The 17,049-nt window shown below is 41.4% G+C and overlaps 1 protein-coding gene across 1 annotated transcript in view; it reads right to left on the bottom strand.

The window, feature by feature from the left end:
- GREB1L (GREB1 like retinoic acid receptor coactivator) overlaps positions 1-17,049 on the bottom strand; it is a 223,387-nt gene that overhangs the window by 50,558 nt on the left and 155,780 nt on the right. The window contains exons 13-19 of the mRNA XM_089517153.1: positions 14,916-15,044; positions 12,305-12,439; positions 9,607-9,804; positions 8,473-8,653; positions 7,274-7,466; positions 4,858-4,991; positions 1,036-1,375 (exon numbers count right to left, since the gene is read on the bottom strand). Coding sequence (XP_089373279.1) covers positions 1,036-1,375; positions 4,858-4,991; positions 7,274-7,466; positions 8,473-8,653; positions 9,607-9,804; positions 12,305-12,439; positions 14,916-15,044 — 1,310 coding nt within the window. The remainder of the gene's footprint in view (positions 1-1,035; positions 1,376-4,857; positions 4,992-7,273; positions 7,467-8,472; positions 8,654-9,606; positions 9,805-12,304; positions 12,440-14,915; positions 15,045-17,049) is intronic.

Genomic DNA, 17,049 nt, shown 5'->3' with positions numbered 1-17,049 from the left:
CCCCACGTCTACCACAACTGCCCACTCCTGCTATAACATGCAATTGAAACATGTGAACAGAACCATATCATATTTTGAATGATGAGGAGAATGTATACTTAAACTACAACAAGCATACAACAAGCAAAGCAGAACATCCAATGACATGTCTGTTAGAAAAAAGAAGCTGAGTCTCACTACATATAGAGATGCTAATGTGTGCACCTTAAGAAAAAACTAGCAGTGACAGTTTCCTTTCCTATCTATCCAATCTCCTCTCTCTGATATTTTCTCCCTCTCTCTCACCCACTCATACAAATGGTGTGAATCATGAATAATTTCTTTTGAGGGGAAAAATAGGTCAGAAATTGAACACCTAACAGCAGATCAATGAGTCAATATTGTGTTCTGCATTTTAAGAAGTTTCCACTGTGAAGAGACCTGTGACTAATTCCTTTCTCAGGGCTAGGGATCGAAATTATTTCTTCTATTAGAAATCTACTTCTTTCTTCCAGTAAGACAGCCTCCAGTGTTCTGCACCTCAACTAGAAAGGATAACAATACAAATTGGATTATGCTACTGGGTTAATGCACAGTTTTCTGCCCAATAGGAAATTACTGTCTTATGTTATCATGCTCTTGTATGCACAGACTGAGTTCAGATGCAGGAAATAAAATACAATCACCCTAAGAGTATATGTGTGACTCCAGATTTTTGCCAGTTTAGGTTTGCAAATCTCATGAGATTGGAATGATAGTTATAATAAACTGTAGGTAGACAACTGTGGAAAGGTATGCAGCCACACTGGTCCCTGAAGAGACCTTGAACAGCCACCCCTCCATTGCATTCACTTCTGCAAAATAAATAAATATACAAATAAATAAATAAATAATAAAAACTTTTTATATGTAGCTTTTCTGCATATTTATATTTCATTTTTTCCATGTGGTGTAAAGAGAGTAAAAAAAAAAGGACCAGGTATTTTCTTGCATTCAAAAACACAGGTTCTGCATAATAGTCAAACAAAATCAAAACAGCCTTTGAATTATGCTAACCTTTAATCTCTTCACAAAGTGCTTGGCAATAGTAAGCTCTGATGCCGGGTTCCCCAAGACGATCTCAAAACGATACTGCAGGCCTAGTTTATCTCGTGCTTCTTGCAGCCGCTCTTTTGCCAGCATTGCCAACTGCACAGAGGGAATCCTAATAACTAGCATGTGGCCGCGGCCATTCTTATCCTTGCCAGGTGTGGTGATGATATCATCCATGATGCTGAGGATCTCAGGTGTGCTGTGGTCCCTGAGTGAGGCCATGGTGGTGAGAGCCATTAAAGCTTCCAAATACTGCTGAATAAGCAGATAGCAACGGATCACCATGCTGTGCAGCCTGGGGTACCTTGAAAGGAATATAGTTCTGTTTTAATCAGTCACAGTAAAATATGGTGGTCTGAAATTAGGTCTAAACCCCAAACAACAAAAAGAAGAAAGACTTATTTATATTACACATCACTTGGAAACTGATAAAAGTGCTTAAAAAAACAATCTCAGGTTGTATCTACACTGCAGAATTAATACAGTTTGACGCTGCTTTAACTGCCATTGCTCAATGCTATGGAATTCTGGGGTTTGAAGTTTTTTGAGATATTTGGCCTGCTTTTTCAGAGAGCTCTGGTGCCACAACAAACTATAAATCCCTGGATTCCTAAGGATGGAGCCATGACAGTTAAATTGGTGTCAAACTGCATTAATGCTGCAGTGTGGCAGCAGCCTTAAATTGTATAGCTATCAGGAATAGAAAATGGGCCAAATAATTATAATCTTGCAATATAATCCACATTGACTCAAAAACTAATCTCACTAGATTCAGTTGGGCACATTTCTTAGTGTGTTTGAGACTGCAATGTAAGTCAGGCAAGTACCATCCCAGGGTAAAGACAGAGTGGAAGAGATCACTTGAAGACTGAATGACAGCAACCTGTTCTTTACGTAGTGACTCAAACTACAAATTAAGAATCTCATTCTACAGACAAGCTGTAACTGTTAAATGAACAATGAACACGACATATGAAACTGTCAGTAGGAAAGGAAGCCTGCACATTGTTGCTACACTGTGTTTCAGTAACTGCTCCTCTGGGAGATGGCTGACGTTATGCATTCTACTCACAGCATGGATCCTACTCATATGAAGCAGATACTAAATGTGTGAAGAGTGATGTAACAAAGATGTCACTGTGAATAATTACAGACTTCATGTCCAACTTTATTAGTTTAATCAAGAATCTATATTGAATTCTGTTCAGAAATATTTCCAAAGTTCAAACCTGGTGACTTAGTTTATTGCTCATTGATGTTTTCACTGTTATTCATTTTGTGGGATGAGGATCTTAGACATAAACATTTGATTTATAAATAAACAAGTAAGTAAATAAAATAACATTGTTCTTGAAAAATCATCAGTGCCCATGTTGTTTTGCCAGAGGCATTGATAAAAAGTTAAATTCTGCCAGTCTCTATTAGTCTCTGAACTGTACTACCCTGGGCTGTAGTAATGAAAAGGAGATCTTAAAGAAAATTAGACATGATGGAGGATTCTAATTTAGTCTTCCTTCTATGAGATTAGAGTCGGGTTTTTTAAAAAAGACATTTCAAGAATAAGAACATGAAGAAGGAAGAACAGACATGCTGGCTCAAACCAGAGGCCTGTCTAGTCTGGCAACCTATTATCAAAGCAGCCATTACATTGGCAATGGAAAAATCACAATCAGGACATAAGTGCAATAGTACAGGCTCTCTTACATTCACCAGCAAATGATATTTGGAAGTACTTTGATACTGGAGGGAATATACAGTAATCAGACTGCTTGACATTAACAGACCCATCCTCAAATTAGTGGGGACCAGGTAGACGAAAGACCATCTATGATCATACTGTTGGTTTGTTAACATCCCGTTGGAGACCAAAGGATACCCTTATACCAAGGAACAACCAAACAACTCCCTCAGCTGCAATTTTTAAAAAATCTCTGAAAACCTACCTGTTTAAAATGGCTTTTAATTTATGTATTCTGTTACTAATGCTGCTTTTTGATTGATGTTTGCATAGATGCTGCAGTGATTTTTATAATAAACACCTTTGTAACTATTTTATGGTACCATTGCTGAAAGAATGGGATAGATTCAAATATAATTTTAAATTCAGTACTCCACCCACATTTTTCAGATTTACATTCAACAGTTGAGGTCCAAAGATGATATAACACTTAAACTGCTATCCTAACTAGGTTTATTTAAGAGGTATACAAAATTAAAATATCAACAACAAAACAATAAAATAATGAGACATAAATCAATGCAATAACATGGCTGTAATATACACAGCTAAAATCATACCTCTGTGAAGGCTAACATGAATAATAAAGGTTCTGATTGGGTAGAATTCAGAGACATTACTATGGCAGGGTACAGACTGCCCCAAAAAGGGTGGTCTGCCCATGCCTTGTTTTGCTGCGTGAGGAAGCTGCAGCGGACAAACCGCGTGGCTTCCTCGCGCTGCAAAAGGAACCCACAGAAAGCGGGTTCTTTTTGTGGCACCATTGTGATGCTGCAGTGCACCAATGACACATTCACAACGTCACAATGGCATCACGACATGCAGATGCTAAGCATCCATTGCATCAAAATAACGGCACCCATTTGTACAGGGCACCGCCATTTTGACGTACGGAATATGTGCTAGTGTTGCGAGGCGTCTGTAAGGGATGCCCCGAGGCAACCTGAGCACGTATTCCTTATGTGCTAAAAGGCCCATCTGTACTGGGCCTATGTTAGTCTGGAATATCAGTATGTAAAGGGATCTTGCAGCACCTTTGAGACTGAAAGAAGTTGTAGCATAAGCTTTTGTAGACTTGATTTACTTCCTCAGGTGCAAGCTTATACTACAACTTCTTTCACACAGTCTCAAAGGTGCTGCAAGATCTTTTGCACAAAGCTTTTGACATTCATCAGAAGCTCAGTACTGTTTGTTCATGCTTTAAATCCTTAGGAAGAGAATTATATAAAACTAGTATGCTAAAGTCCCAGTTCCAAGAGGTTGCAAGACAAAGCTTAGAAGCATGTGATATTATCAAAAGGGTTTCTAAATTCAGACAACAGTGACTAGGCAGGGCTATAAGGCCTAAGAGGAACTGCTAACCTCAACCAGGGTCGACTGTTGGATTTAGGTCTAGGAGGTCAAGTGGTCCCTCATAATACATGTTTGTTGTTGTTGTTGTTAACCACTCTCCAGTTGACCTCAACTCATGGCAACTGGTGGATGAGACATCGCCAAGCACCACTATCCTTCACTGCTCTGCTTGGGTCATGTAGATTCAGGCCTGTGACTTCCATAATTGAGTCTAGCCATCTGGGGTGTAGTCTTCCTCTCTTTCTACTGTCTTCCACATTTCCTAGCATTATTGTCTTTTCCAATGAGCTATGCCTTCTCATGGCGTGGCCAAAGTACAACAACCTTAGATTAATAATCTTGGCTTCCAGGGGGAGTTCAGGCCTGATCTGTTCAAGGACCCATTTGCATGTCTTTTTGGCTCTCCACGGTATCCTCAGCACTCTTCTCCAGCACCACATCTCAAATGAGTTGATTTCCTCTTTATCCACCTTCTTCACTGTCCATCTCCCACATTCATACATGGCAATGGGGAATACAATGGATTCTTCAATTCTAACTTTAGTGCTTTGTTAAACAGTGTATCTAATAATGGTACTAGTGAATTTTTTTCAGTACAAATACATGCATATGATATTTGAGACTAATCCTTTCTTATAGCTTTCTGCACAACCAAACCCATGTCTCCATTTAAAGACTATTCCAAAAGCATATACCTCTCTAAGAGTGTATTCACCATTTTTTCAAAGGTTTCATCACATCTCAGAAGTGGGCTTGTGATTCCCCATTGGAGAGACTTGCTGTATTCATTCAAGCCAAAATAAAGCTTCTCATCTTGGCTAAGCTCCTCCTGTTCCAAATGGAGAGATCACAAGCAAAGAAATTGTTATAAATGATTTATATTTGTTTTACATTCAAAAATAGCATATTCTTCTCCTCAGCCATGACCAGTCTTATAATCTTACAAAAATCTCTTTTGATCATATTCATTATATAAATACATGCTCTAATGAAGCCACAATCTCACTTTTTTCAGAACATGAACTGCTATGGCAAGGTTATACCTGCCCAGGAATGACCATAGCTGGTGGGACAGTTAAAGCTGTCTCCAGTCACAGAGTCCTTCTGGGCCTCCTGTAACAGAGAGATGGATCTAGGAAAACTCCCAAAGCTACATATATGTACCTGTAGTTCCTGATGAAGAATTAACTCCATACAAGGAATATCACTTACCCAGTTCTGGCCCTGGAAACCACAAATCTATAGACTTATCATTCTATCAGAATTCATCTTCAATTTATTAGCCCTCATCCAACCCACTACAGCAGGGGTAGGCAACCTTTTTGAGCTGGGGGCCGGGTTACTGACCCTCAGACAACTGGGGGGCCGAAGCCGGGGGGTGGGGCTTCCATCCCCCAGGGGCGGGGCCGTGTGCCAGGGGGTGGAGCCTCCACCCTCCAGGGCGGAGCTTCCACCGTCCGGGGGCCAGGCCACCTCCTCTTTGCCGGCCCCTGACGGGGCCCGAGGCCCTGTCACAGGCCGGGAAACAGCCGGCGGGGACCGCCAGCGCTGGAGGCCTCCCCCTCTTTGCCGGCCCCTGACGCCAGAGGCCCGCTGCCGCCGGCGGAGCCCCCCTGGAGGACCCCAGCGAAGGCAACGGGCCTCCGGGAGGCCCGCAGCTGTCGCAGGAGCCCTCCTGGAGGGCCCCAGCGGAGGCAACAGGCCTCCCAGAGGCCCACTGCCGCCGCCGGAGCCCTCCTGGAGGGCCCCTGCGACGGCAACTGACCTCCCAGGGGCCCGCTGCCGCCGCCGGAGCCATCCTGGAGGGCCCCTGCGACGGCAACTGGCCTCCCAGGGGCCCGCTGCTGCCGCCGGAGCCCTCCTGGAGGACCCCAGCGAAGGCAACGGGCCTCTGGGAGGCCCGCTGCTATCGCAGGAGCCCTCCTGGAGGGCCCCAGCGGAGGCAACTGGCCTCCCAGGGGCCTGCTGCCGCCGTCGGAGCCACCCTGGAGGGATCTAACAGATTCCCACCACTGCCCCCCCATTCCATTGCTACTCTCTGGAATCAGTCTGTAGACAGGAGTGAAACAACCACAAAATAGGGCTTCCTACTCTCATCTCATAGATCCAGTCCAGTAGGATAGCTTGGTCAATCGTATCAAAAGACACTGAGAATCAACAGGGCAGCATACCCCTTGTGTTTCACCTAGAGTAGGCTGTTAGGAATATTCAGTATGTTTCAATATCAAATGGTGGCCTGAAACCAGATGGAAGTGGGTCCAGATAATCTGCTTTCTCCAAGAACATCTGAAGTTGGCCAGTGATCACACACTTAAAGCACCTTGCCCCAAAGGAGATTTTTACAATGGAGCAGAATTTCAAATACATAGGAAAGGGAAGTCCTCTTCAGGGGAGAGTCTGCCCTCTTTCAATGTGACAGCCACCTTCCCTTGCACCCATCTGATTAATCCACTATTACTTTACCGTATCAGCCAACATGGCCAGTAATCAGTCTTACATGTAGTGGGATCGAGTGACTCAGCCGTCTTGTCCACATCGTTAGGCACAACATTTGAAACTGATCTCAAGAAACTTAACAAGATTGAACACTGGACATTTCCCTAGACTGTTCAAGGACCCATTTGCCAAGTTTGGACTGAATACAAGGATTTCTACTCCATGTGTCTTTTGGGTAGCAACACCTAATCTATAGCTGTGACACCTTTGGTGGGGGCATCTAATCTATGAGTATAAGCTCCACTAGAAAGCTTCTCTGGCATTACCTTCACTATTAATGCAATGCCAGGCAAAAACCTTTATATATTCATAGACATTTCCACACTGCTAACATTTACAATTTTAAATTCTTTTAAATTTTTTATTGATTGAATCCTTTTATATTGTCCTTATATTCATTTGGGTGTTTTGTAAAATTTACTGTTTTGTTCTTTTTTAATGTGATCAGGAAATACTGATTGGCTACTGAAGGAAAGCATACAGACTTTATTATATCAGCATAGAAAATATTTCCTTCCTCTGTAACACCACTATGGTTAAAGGCCAAAGATGCTTACATGAGCATGTAAACAGTTCCCAAGAACTTCATTGTATTTACAAAATTTAGTCTCTTACCATATTGCCAAATTGTATCCAGTGTACTTCATTGGCAGAACTGATTCTGGACTGAATTGTTTGAAGGCCATATGGGAAAGAACTCACTTGGAGAACAAGGAGATTGAAAGCTTCAAGGACCTCTCTGCAATTTATCACTCTGTCTGCAAATCCATAGCTAGGCTCTCCATGAGAGAGAGAGCTTGAAATGGCACTAAGAGAAGAGATAAAATATACAATTTTTACATTCTTTTCCATAATCCAGAGATTTTTCAAGGATTAAAATTACAGGAATCACTTGGTCCACAAAAAATCAGGGCATAATATTTAGAAGCTTCCCTTCCAACTAATCTCTACAAAATAATAAAAGTACATTTCATTCATACCTTGGTTGTGTTCTACATGTTTAAAAACTGCAATTGGTATGAACTATATGGAGAATGTCTCTGTAGTGTCAAGCCATAAGGGTGTGAAGGTGATCAATATTATACCACTCAATTTCAAGGATTTTTCAAGTAGTTGAGGAGGCTTAGTAAAATCAGAAAGTATGAATCAGAAGAGAGTAACTGATATGCCTCAATGTGGGGTGTGGTCCATGCCTAATCAGTCTACACCAAATCTACATTTCAGAGGTATAAGCAAAACATGACATTTCACAAGTTTTTCATATACCTCTGAGATGTAGATTTGGCATGACATTTTGCATGACACAATCTGCATCATACAAAATGAATTGAGTAGGGTACTAGAAACCCATGGTGGAATACAGAAAAGGAACTATTACAAAAGTGGACCAGTGGATCCAGGAAGTTTTTCCTTTCCTATCTGCAATATTCTATATTTTAATGCATGCCACAACATTGTATAATACATGACAAGCAGAATCTTTGTCATGAAGAAACACTGCCATTTTCTGTACTCTTACTTGTTTCCTAATAGTTATAATTCTCAGATTCTAACTGTGGGTCCATGCTAACCCCATGGCAATATTAAGACCAGGTTTCTTGGCAATATCACCTAGGGCAGACATGTTCCAAAGATTTATTTATTTTATTTATTTCAAGGATTTATATCCTGCCTTTCTCCCACAAAAGGATTCAGATGTGGTTCACTTCTTGCCACACAGTATATGAAATGCTGCAGAAACATCCTTCAGAGTTCATCCTCATCATCCAATTTAACAAACAGCATAGTAATGAAAAGTTTTTTGAAGGAATTACCTTGTCAGATCTACATGGGCATTGTCATGTACCAGCACAAAAAGTGTGTATGGATTCTGCTTCACCCGTCTCATGAAAACATCAAACTTGGTTTGAATCTCATTGTCTAGCCGCACCACATATTTTTCAGCTCTTTGGTAAGCTGCTCCATTTTCTTCAAGGCCCAAGTCTACAAGAACACCTAAGAAAAGAAATGAGTAATGAATTTCTGCTCCAAAATAGAGAAAACTAAAGTTATCTTTTAAAACATAATACACTGAAACCAGAACAAAGTCAGTTCTGAATCTGAACTCGGAATAGATCAAACAAATGTCAGCTAAGTTATCAGGCTCACTGGATAAGTACTTCTGTTTCCTTTTCCCCAGTGTTTATATATGGTTACACTTACACACATCATATTACATCATATCAGTGATTTGGGAATTATGTGCTTTTGTTCATTCTGATCTCCTATGTATCTAGTCCTGAAGTTTGTCAAGTTAGGCCAAAATCTGGAAGTAATGCACTGCAAGTAACTTTGTTACTTGTGAACACATTCTTTTGTGGAATGACCAGGGCATAATGATATTCCTTTTGTGAAATAATAGAACAACTGCTACTATTAGTTACCTTTTCTATGTAATAAGTAACATTTAATTGTTACTTCTGAAATACTGTTTTTGGAGGGTCATTTGGGCCACTCTAATTCTTAGAGCCTTACTGCATGAGAAAAGAGAACTGAAACGGAACAGGAGAGTAGTGGCTTTCTCTGTACCTCTTCACATGTCATCATAGCACTTCTGTTTTCTTCCTGAGGAAGATGGTTGTAAAAGTATGCCATTTATAGTTTTTTGTGGGTTTTTGTGGGTTATGTGGCCATGTTCTAGAAGAGTTTCTCCCTGACATTTCGCCAGCATCTGTGGCTGGCATCTTCAGACTGGAAAAATCCATTTGACTTCTCATATGATAAGGCTCTGTTTCTTAGTTTCTTCTCATTTCTAATTTTCATTAAAATGATGGTGACATAGATGATGATAATGATATGTTACCAAAGTTGTCACCAACACTACTCTAAATAATAAATAACTCCTAACACACTACTTTGTAAAAGTGTCAGAGATCAAAGTTCTGAGCCCGATTATTATTATTTTTTACCTGATTGTCGAATCCGTTGAATGGTTTGTTGGACCAACACTTCTGATCGAGGGACCACAACGATGAAATCTACTTTGCTGAAGTGACCCAGATCCAGGCTTTGGTTACCACTGTCTGCTATGGCACATACCTGTGACAAGAGCTTTCTGGCAATTGTGAGCTGAGGCTGATAAATCTGGAAGGTTTCAGTGTCCAAATCTATGAAAAAGAAAAGCTCTAATTTACATTCTAGTCCTAGAGAACTGCCCAGAGATACCTGATGGTTAATTTCTATCTCTGAAGCTTAGAAAGGCTGGGCATGGCTATCATTCCCTGGGCATGTGTTCAGAGACTGTATGAGTGACACCAAGACAGGATGTACCTGATTCAGATATTACAATAGAACAAGAGACACTCTAAGCTCTCCACACCAGACACCCCCAAACTGTGCAATCTTAGCTCTTGAAGAGATGGAAGGAGGCCAAAGTTCTGTCCCTAAAAGTCATATGATCTTCCAGATGTTGTTGGATTGCAGCTCATAGAATTCCTAACCATTTGCTATGTAGGGTAGAGCTACTGGGACTTACAGTCCAATGGCATCTGAATAATTCAACTCCTACAAGACAATGGAAAAACTCCTCTGAACAAATCTTGCCAAGAAACCTCTATGAAAGGCAAGCCTTAACATCTATAAGTAAGAAATGACTTGAAGGTACACACAATAAAAACAACAACAGCAAGGCTGAGATAATTCTCTCTTGAAGATGAACTGAAGTTTTCAATTATGTGTTTAGGACAGAAGTGCCCGTATTAAAGTGTTATGGAAAACATTTCATCAAGGAAGATGAAACTGATGACATTTTAAGACGCCTGTCTATGAAACGCACAATCTACTCCTACCATTAAAAAACATTTTCATACCTCAAGCTAAATTATTGGTATTTCCTGTTTATTCAAAGTTAAATTAAATTAAATTTATAGCATTAACCTCTTAGTTAGAATGTTTAGGAGTGGGCCATTAGACTCTTAGCAATGCCTTAAACATAGCAATATTTGTTTGTTTGCAGAATAAATTTCTTTCCTGATCATGAAAGGTGTCTTTGTCTTCCCAAAGTAATGTATGCATATGTTTGTTAAAACCTAATATCATATAATACATATAATTTTAAAATTATCAGATTGTCCCTGCAACATGTTTAAAAAAAACAGCATGCATCCATTGGATCTTTTTTGCTTTTCTAGCAATGAGCACAAAACTGCTACAGATTTAACAGTAAAGCTTCTAAGGCATTTAAGCCTTCCTCACACCACTTAAGCTGGCTTGCCCGAGTTTATAAATCATTTAACATAGGAAAATTAGTGCACTGTAACAATGTGCATATGCAGGATTGTTCTGGGTATACAGATGCTAAGAGGAACCAGATCAGGTCCTCCATCTGTTACTGAAATCATCAGGGGGTCAAGTTGTGAAATGGTTTTCCCCCCATCCTAAGCTATTTGCAAAAGACATGAAAATAGGAATGAAATCAAAAGTTTAACATTTAAATGCATAGCAAGCAAACTGTAGGCACATTTCCCCAATCTGAAGAAAGGCCATCTTTAACAAATCCTTTGTAAACCTACAAGAAGCCAAGTTCTTCAGCTGCAGAACTCCTGACATTTCTCTTGCAGAGTTGGGACTAGGGAAATTGTGACAAGAGATTTACAATCATAGCAGTTGCCTTCCAGGTCTTCTGTTGCTTCACGGTGGAAAAAGCTGGTGGAAAAACCTATTCACTTAAAAGCAAGGTTGGATGGCTGCATGGTTGTAAGATGAGATATCTATAGATCAAGCCTTTATACTTGCTCCAAACATTCTTATTTATTATGCTGGCTTTGGTTGATCGGAGTTCACTTCCAGCACCATTTGGCGGGCCACATATTGCCCTATCCTACCTCATATTCTCTGATTGGTGGAAATAATTCAAATATTTGGTTTTGACTTATATTGATTTCTGCAATGCGCTCTACATGGGGCAACCCTTGTACCAAACCCGAAAGCTGCAAATGGTACAGAACATGGCAGCTAGATTGGTCGCTGGTACTTCCAGGTCGGACCATATAACACCTATTTTAAAAGATCTACATTGGCTGTCTATTCGCTTCCGAGCTCAATACAAGGTGTTGGTTTTGACCTATAAAGCCCTAAATGGCTTGGGCCCAGGGTTCTTGGAGGACCGCCTCTCCCCATATAATCCGCCCCGCACACTTAGAACATCCGGGACTAATCTGTTGGAGGTTCCTAGATCACATCTTGTGAGGACCTCACAGAGGGCTTTTGCCATCGTTGCCGCATTCTCTTGGAATAAGCTCCCCGTAGAGCTTCGCTCCGCTGCCTCATTAGATTCTTTTAAAAAGAATTTAAAAACATACTTATTTCGGATGGCCTTCCCACTTTAGTTAATTGTTTTTCCTCTGCCCCTCGTTTTCCTTCTTCTGACCCCGGACCATTGTGATTTGATTATTCTTACCATTAACATGTCTATTTTTCCTGATTCCTGTTCCCATTTTATGTAGTAATGTTTTAACTTTTATATTGTAATTCTTTTACTTCGTATTGTAATTGCTTTTAATCTTTGTAAGCCGCCTTGATCATTTTTTGGAAAGGCGGGGTAAAAATAAAATTTATTTATTATTATTATTATTATTATTGTTTCAGTTCTTGAGAAACAAGCCTTACCTAGTTCTTGGGTGCAAATCATGGCAGCTGCTTCTTGAGATGACACACATTCATTAACATCTCCATTGAATGGAATTATAACATTATCTCCTCGTTTCTGCTGCATTGTCTCTAGCAACTTATCCAGTTCATCACCTAGTAAAGGATTAAAACAAAAAAATTATATGAATAAGTTATCTAAAACACCCTTCTGAAATTTTCAAAAGAAATAGTGCAAAGGAAGACATGTCATACTTAATATTTATCTAGCATTTTTTTTACAAATAGCTCTGATTCAGTGAAGTTTAACGTAAATGTTACAATCAATCAGCGAAGTCCAGGTTTTATTTATCACCAGGGACTAAAAACTAAGGCCCGTTACAGACAGGCCTCTAAGTACGTGCTGAGCACATACTAGGGTTAGGAACCCTAGTGGCTGAGCACGTACTGGGGTTGTACGTGCTCAGCACGTACAAAATAGCGGCGGCCATTCCACACAGCCGCCATGACTACGTTACGACCGCGCCGCCTCCAAACGAGGCGGCGCGGTTGTGACGTAGTGGGGCCGTGTGAGGGTGCCTAGTGCGCCCTTTCCGCGGCCCCGGAAGGAGCTCCGTTTCGGAGCTCCTTCCAGCTTTGTGTCGCTGGGCGCAGCCTTTAGATGGCTGCGCCAGCAACACAGAGGAGAAAGGGGCCAAGCGGCCTCTTTCTCCTCCTCCCCGCCGTCGCCGGGTGTCCTTGGGGCTTGAAGCCCCAAGGACACCCCTTTCCAGGCCACGGGGAAGCGGCCTTTTGCCGCTTTCCCGCGGCCTGAAAGGTGGCAGATCGGGGCCTCGGAGGCTGCCGTTCTGGCAGCTGAGGCCCCGATACACCAGGGAAAGGAGCACCTACAGGCCGCCCCAAAGGGGTGGTCTGTAACGCACCTAAGAATCATAAATAGGCAAGCAATTGGTAATGGGAGTGGTACTGCTGTTGATGCTGCCTTGTGATGGTTTTGTTCCTTTTTGGAGGACAGGTGTTGTTGTTGTGTGCCTTCATGCTTCTTATGACTTATGGTGACCCTAAAGCAAATCTACAACATTTTTGGGGGGGATTTCTTCAGAGGGGTTTTTGCCACTGCCTTCCTCTGAGTGAATGTGACTTGTCCTAGGTTCCTCCAATGAGTTTCCATGGCTGAGAAGAATTCAAACCCTGGTCTCCAGGGTCCTAGTCCAACACCCAAACCACAATGGGTGTCACTAGGGGTGTGTGCAAGGAGTGTGGACCACACTAGGTGACACCTCAGAGGGGGGTGAACACTCGATGGAGCATTCATTCCGGAATCCCCTGGCCACTCCCCTCCACCAGCCAAGGCACCTCTGCTGTTCCTCAGGTGCAGCAGCCGCTGGGGCAGGGTGATGCTGCTGCCCATCTGGTGGGCTGCTGGCAAAGCAGAACAAAGGCTTCACAGTGGCAGCAGAAGCCCATCCCCACCAATGGCCACTAATGGGAAGGATGTGCCTTCTAGGTCTGGTGGCCAGGAAAGCTAGTCACTTCTCTCTCTCACTCACTCAGCTTTGTCAGACATGGAAAAGGGTGCCAGGTGCTGGCAGCAGCCTGAAGCAGCAACTGCTGTCAGGAAGGGGCTGCTTTCTGGCCAGGGGGAAAAGCATATTGCCTCTTTCTCCCACTTGCCCAGCAGCCACGTCAAATCCAAGAAAGGGTGCCAGGAAGCAGCAGCAGCCCAGCCCCAACAGAGACTTAAGAGAGATTGCCCAGTGGGCTTACATGGCTAAGTAGAGATCCAAACCCTGGTCTCCCATAGTCCTAATCCAGTATTCAAACCACTGTATCACACTGGCTCTCATTTGGATTTTATATTTAATATTTATTAAATAATCTTAAAAGTATTAAATATTTAAATAAATCCAAACACATAATTCTTGAGCAAAACATTGCTGAGCTGCTCTCCTCAAATAGCAATGGTGGTCCAGAATTTATTATGTGGTGTTCAATACTGTAACCAAGAGACCTTGATAATGCTCTAGAGACCAGACTGGATTTTGAAAGTTCAAACGAATCACTTTTACTTGCAAGCACACTGAACCAGTCAATCAGCCGTCCGAGAAGTGTGAGAGAAAGTGATCGTGCAAATCACTTTCACATGAAAGCGGGCTGAAAAGCGCTTTCAGCCATCAGCTGAAAGTGTTCTCCTGTTATTTGCAGTGCTTTGTAATAACAGAACAACCCATTATTACCATGACAGTTGAAAGCGCTTTTCAGCCTGCTTTCATGTAAAAGTGATTCACACGATCACTTTCACTCAGATCACAGGATAAGGACATTGGAACGATCTGTCTCTATCCTGTCACCTTGTGATAATTTCCTGTTTCTTGTTCCTGGGATGCTGCTCCCCTATGGTCTGCCCTGCTGAGCTTCACCAGCTACAGAGGGCCACTCCCACCCCCAAACACAAGGATGAATTGGTTAGAATTTCTCATAGTAGTTCTGAAAGATATGCACTGGTTTTCTGGGAATAGGTGTTAAGTAGGCCTGTATTCATTTTGGACACAATCAACTTGGTCCATTTTTTGATGTGTGAAAACTGTCATATTCATAACTTAGAGAGAGCTGTAACAGCAGGATCACTCACCTAAAGATGTGTTTTTGAAATGTGATGCCAGAAAACTAACTTTTCCAGTAATGAGCTCATAACTGATCTCCTTTAAAAACTCACTAGTAGTAAGCATGCTCTCTGCCAATGCTCTAGACTGGTGTTGTCCTAGAGAACAGGGGGGGGGGGGGAGAGAGAAATCACAAGACACTTCATTACAAGGACTTCGCCTACATTCATTTCTTCTTAATGACCTTCACAGCAGCCATATTAATGGAGTTATCCATTCACAGCTTTAAATTATAGCTTCCAAGTGCATATGGATTTACTGGTTCACATTTATAAGTAGCTTTTAAAAATACAAGGATTGTCCTGCATTGCATAAAACTTGATGAAATGATTGTGAGACCCTGTTTTAGGTTAGCCTCAAGAAATATGTTTATTTGTTTATATATAATTTCTATCCAAGTATTTTGAAGGCCCCAAGACATAAGGATAGAGTTCTATATCCTTTTTACTATGTAGTAGGTAACAAAGTTGATTTTAAATAGTATTCACCAAATCTATTGACAGTTCATGATTTGAAACAAAAAATCTTTGCATTAGTTAGATATACTTATTGCTGTATATGGCTTCAATTATAAAACTATTCTTTATTTCCCCAGAATATCCCACTATGTTTCCTGTCATTTCATTCACTCTGAAATAATAATTTGGCATGTTGGTTGTATCTTCCTTGGGTGTGTATTTGATATAATTCAGTTTCAAATATTAAGAGCCTTTTCTGATACTAAGCGGCTGAGCAGATGGGCCAGGAAAGCATGGGCTGAGCCCATGGATTGGTCCCCAGGCCGGTGTGGGGATGGGTGGCTGTTTATATGTCCACCCATCCTCATGCCATAGATCTGGTACCACTGCAGATCCCCACCTCCATCTGCATCTGGTCTGGCAGGATCAAATCCAATCCCGCTCCCAGGATTTTGATTTGTGTCATCCAAAATGGACAACATGGGACTGGGGGGAACCTGGGCCTTTTGGCCTATGTGGACAACCTCTAAGAATACAAACCTACATATACTTATTGAGCAATAGCCCTAATGAGTTCAACTGAGATTTAAAAATACATAGATTTGCCTTGTTAAAGGTTTTCATTATTTAAAAATTCACATCTGCAGCAGAAACATAGTACAGTGGTACCCCGGGTTACGAAATTAATTCGTTCCGCCGCCGCTTTCGTAACCCGGAAACTTTCGCTAGCCGAAAAGCCCATAGGCGCTAATAGCGAAAGCCGCGATTCCGTGTGAAATCGCGCCGAAAAGCACCAAATTTTTCTTCGTAACCCGAAATAACCTTCGTAACCCGGAAATGTTTTTTTCAATGGATTTTTTTCGTAACCCGGAAATTTCGTAAGGCGGCGCATTCGTATCCCGGGGTACCACTGTACAGTAAAAATGCAGATGATTAAAGAAAAGTTGTCTTCTGTTTTCTGTCTTGCTCTCATAGCAGTCATATGTTTACACAGTTAATGCAAGAGAAATTCAGCTGCTTTTAATAGAATGAAGGAGATTCTGCATGTTTGTAAAAACTGCACTGTATGTTCCAATGGATAATGGGTCAATATGTTAACACAAACTAACTATTCGGTGAGCAAGTCTTACAATTTCATCTAGATTAGAAAGAAAAAGAGAAGAGTGCATTTTCGCATCAATTTAGCACATCTTTTGCCTGCTGTTCCCCAAGGTCAGGTTGGCCTGTGAATGCTCTTCTGGTTAAAAGATGTCATGCAGAGGGAAATTTTGGTCCAAAAAGGAACATAAGTAGGCCTGAAACAAGAACTGTCCCTAACAAAGCTGTCTACATTTACAATTGTTTTTAATGGCTACAAATTAATTTCTCAGACTGGATTTTTTTCCTACATGGGGAACATAAGGCAGACCTTGTGCCCTGAATATGGTATTTTACAGGGTAATAAATGCATAAGGAAATAACTGTCATCTAAGTCAGAACTGAACTGAAATAATACAACTTTTGGTTCACTTTCCATCCAGATTTAAAAGGAAATAAAAACTTCCAGCTTTCATCAATTTTTCAATATAACTAACAACAATTTTAATTGATTTTTGTTCACAATATTTCCAAGTGAGCTGTAAGGAGCAGGCATAAAAAAGAGTAA

This window comes from Sceloporus occidentalis, unplaced genomic scaffold (genome assembly GCF_023333645.1).
Source record: "Sceloporus occidentalis isolate IW3139 unplaced genomic scaffold, rSceOcc1.0.p SCAF_3, whole genome shotgun sequence".
NCBI classification, from domain to species: domain Eukaryota; kingdom Metazoa; phylum Chordata; class Lepidosauria; order Squamata; family Phrynosomatidae; genus Sceloporus; species Sceloporus occidentalis.
Note: the sequence above shows the minus strand (reverse complement) of the source record. Positions and strands in the feature narration are given on the sequence as shown.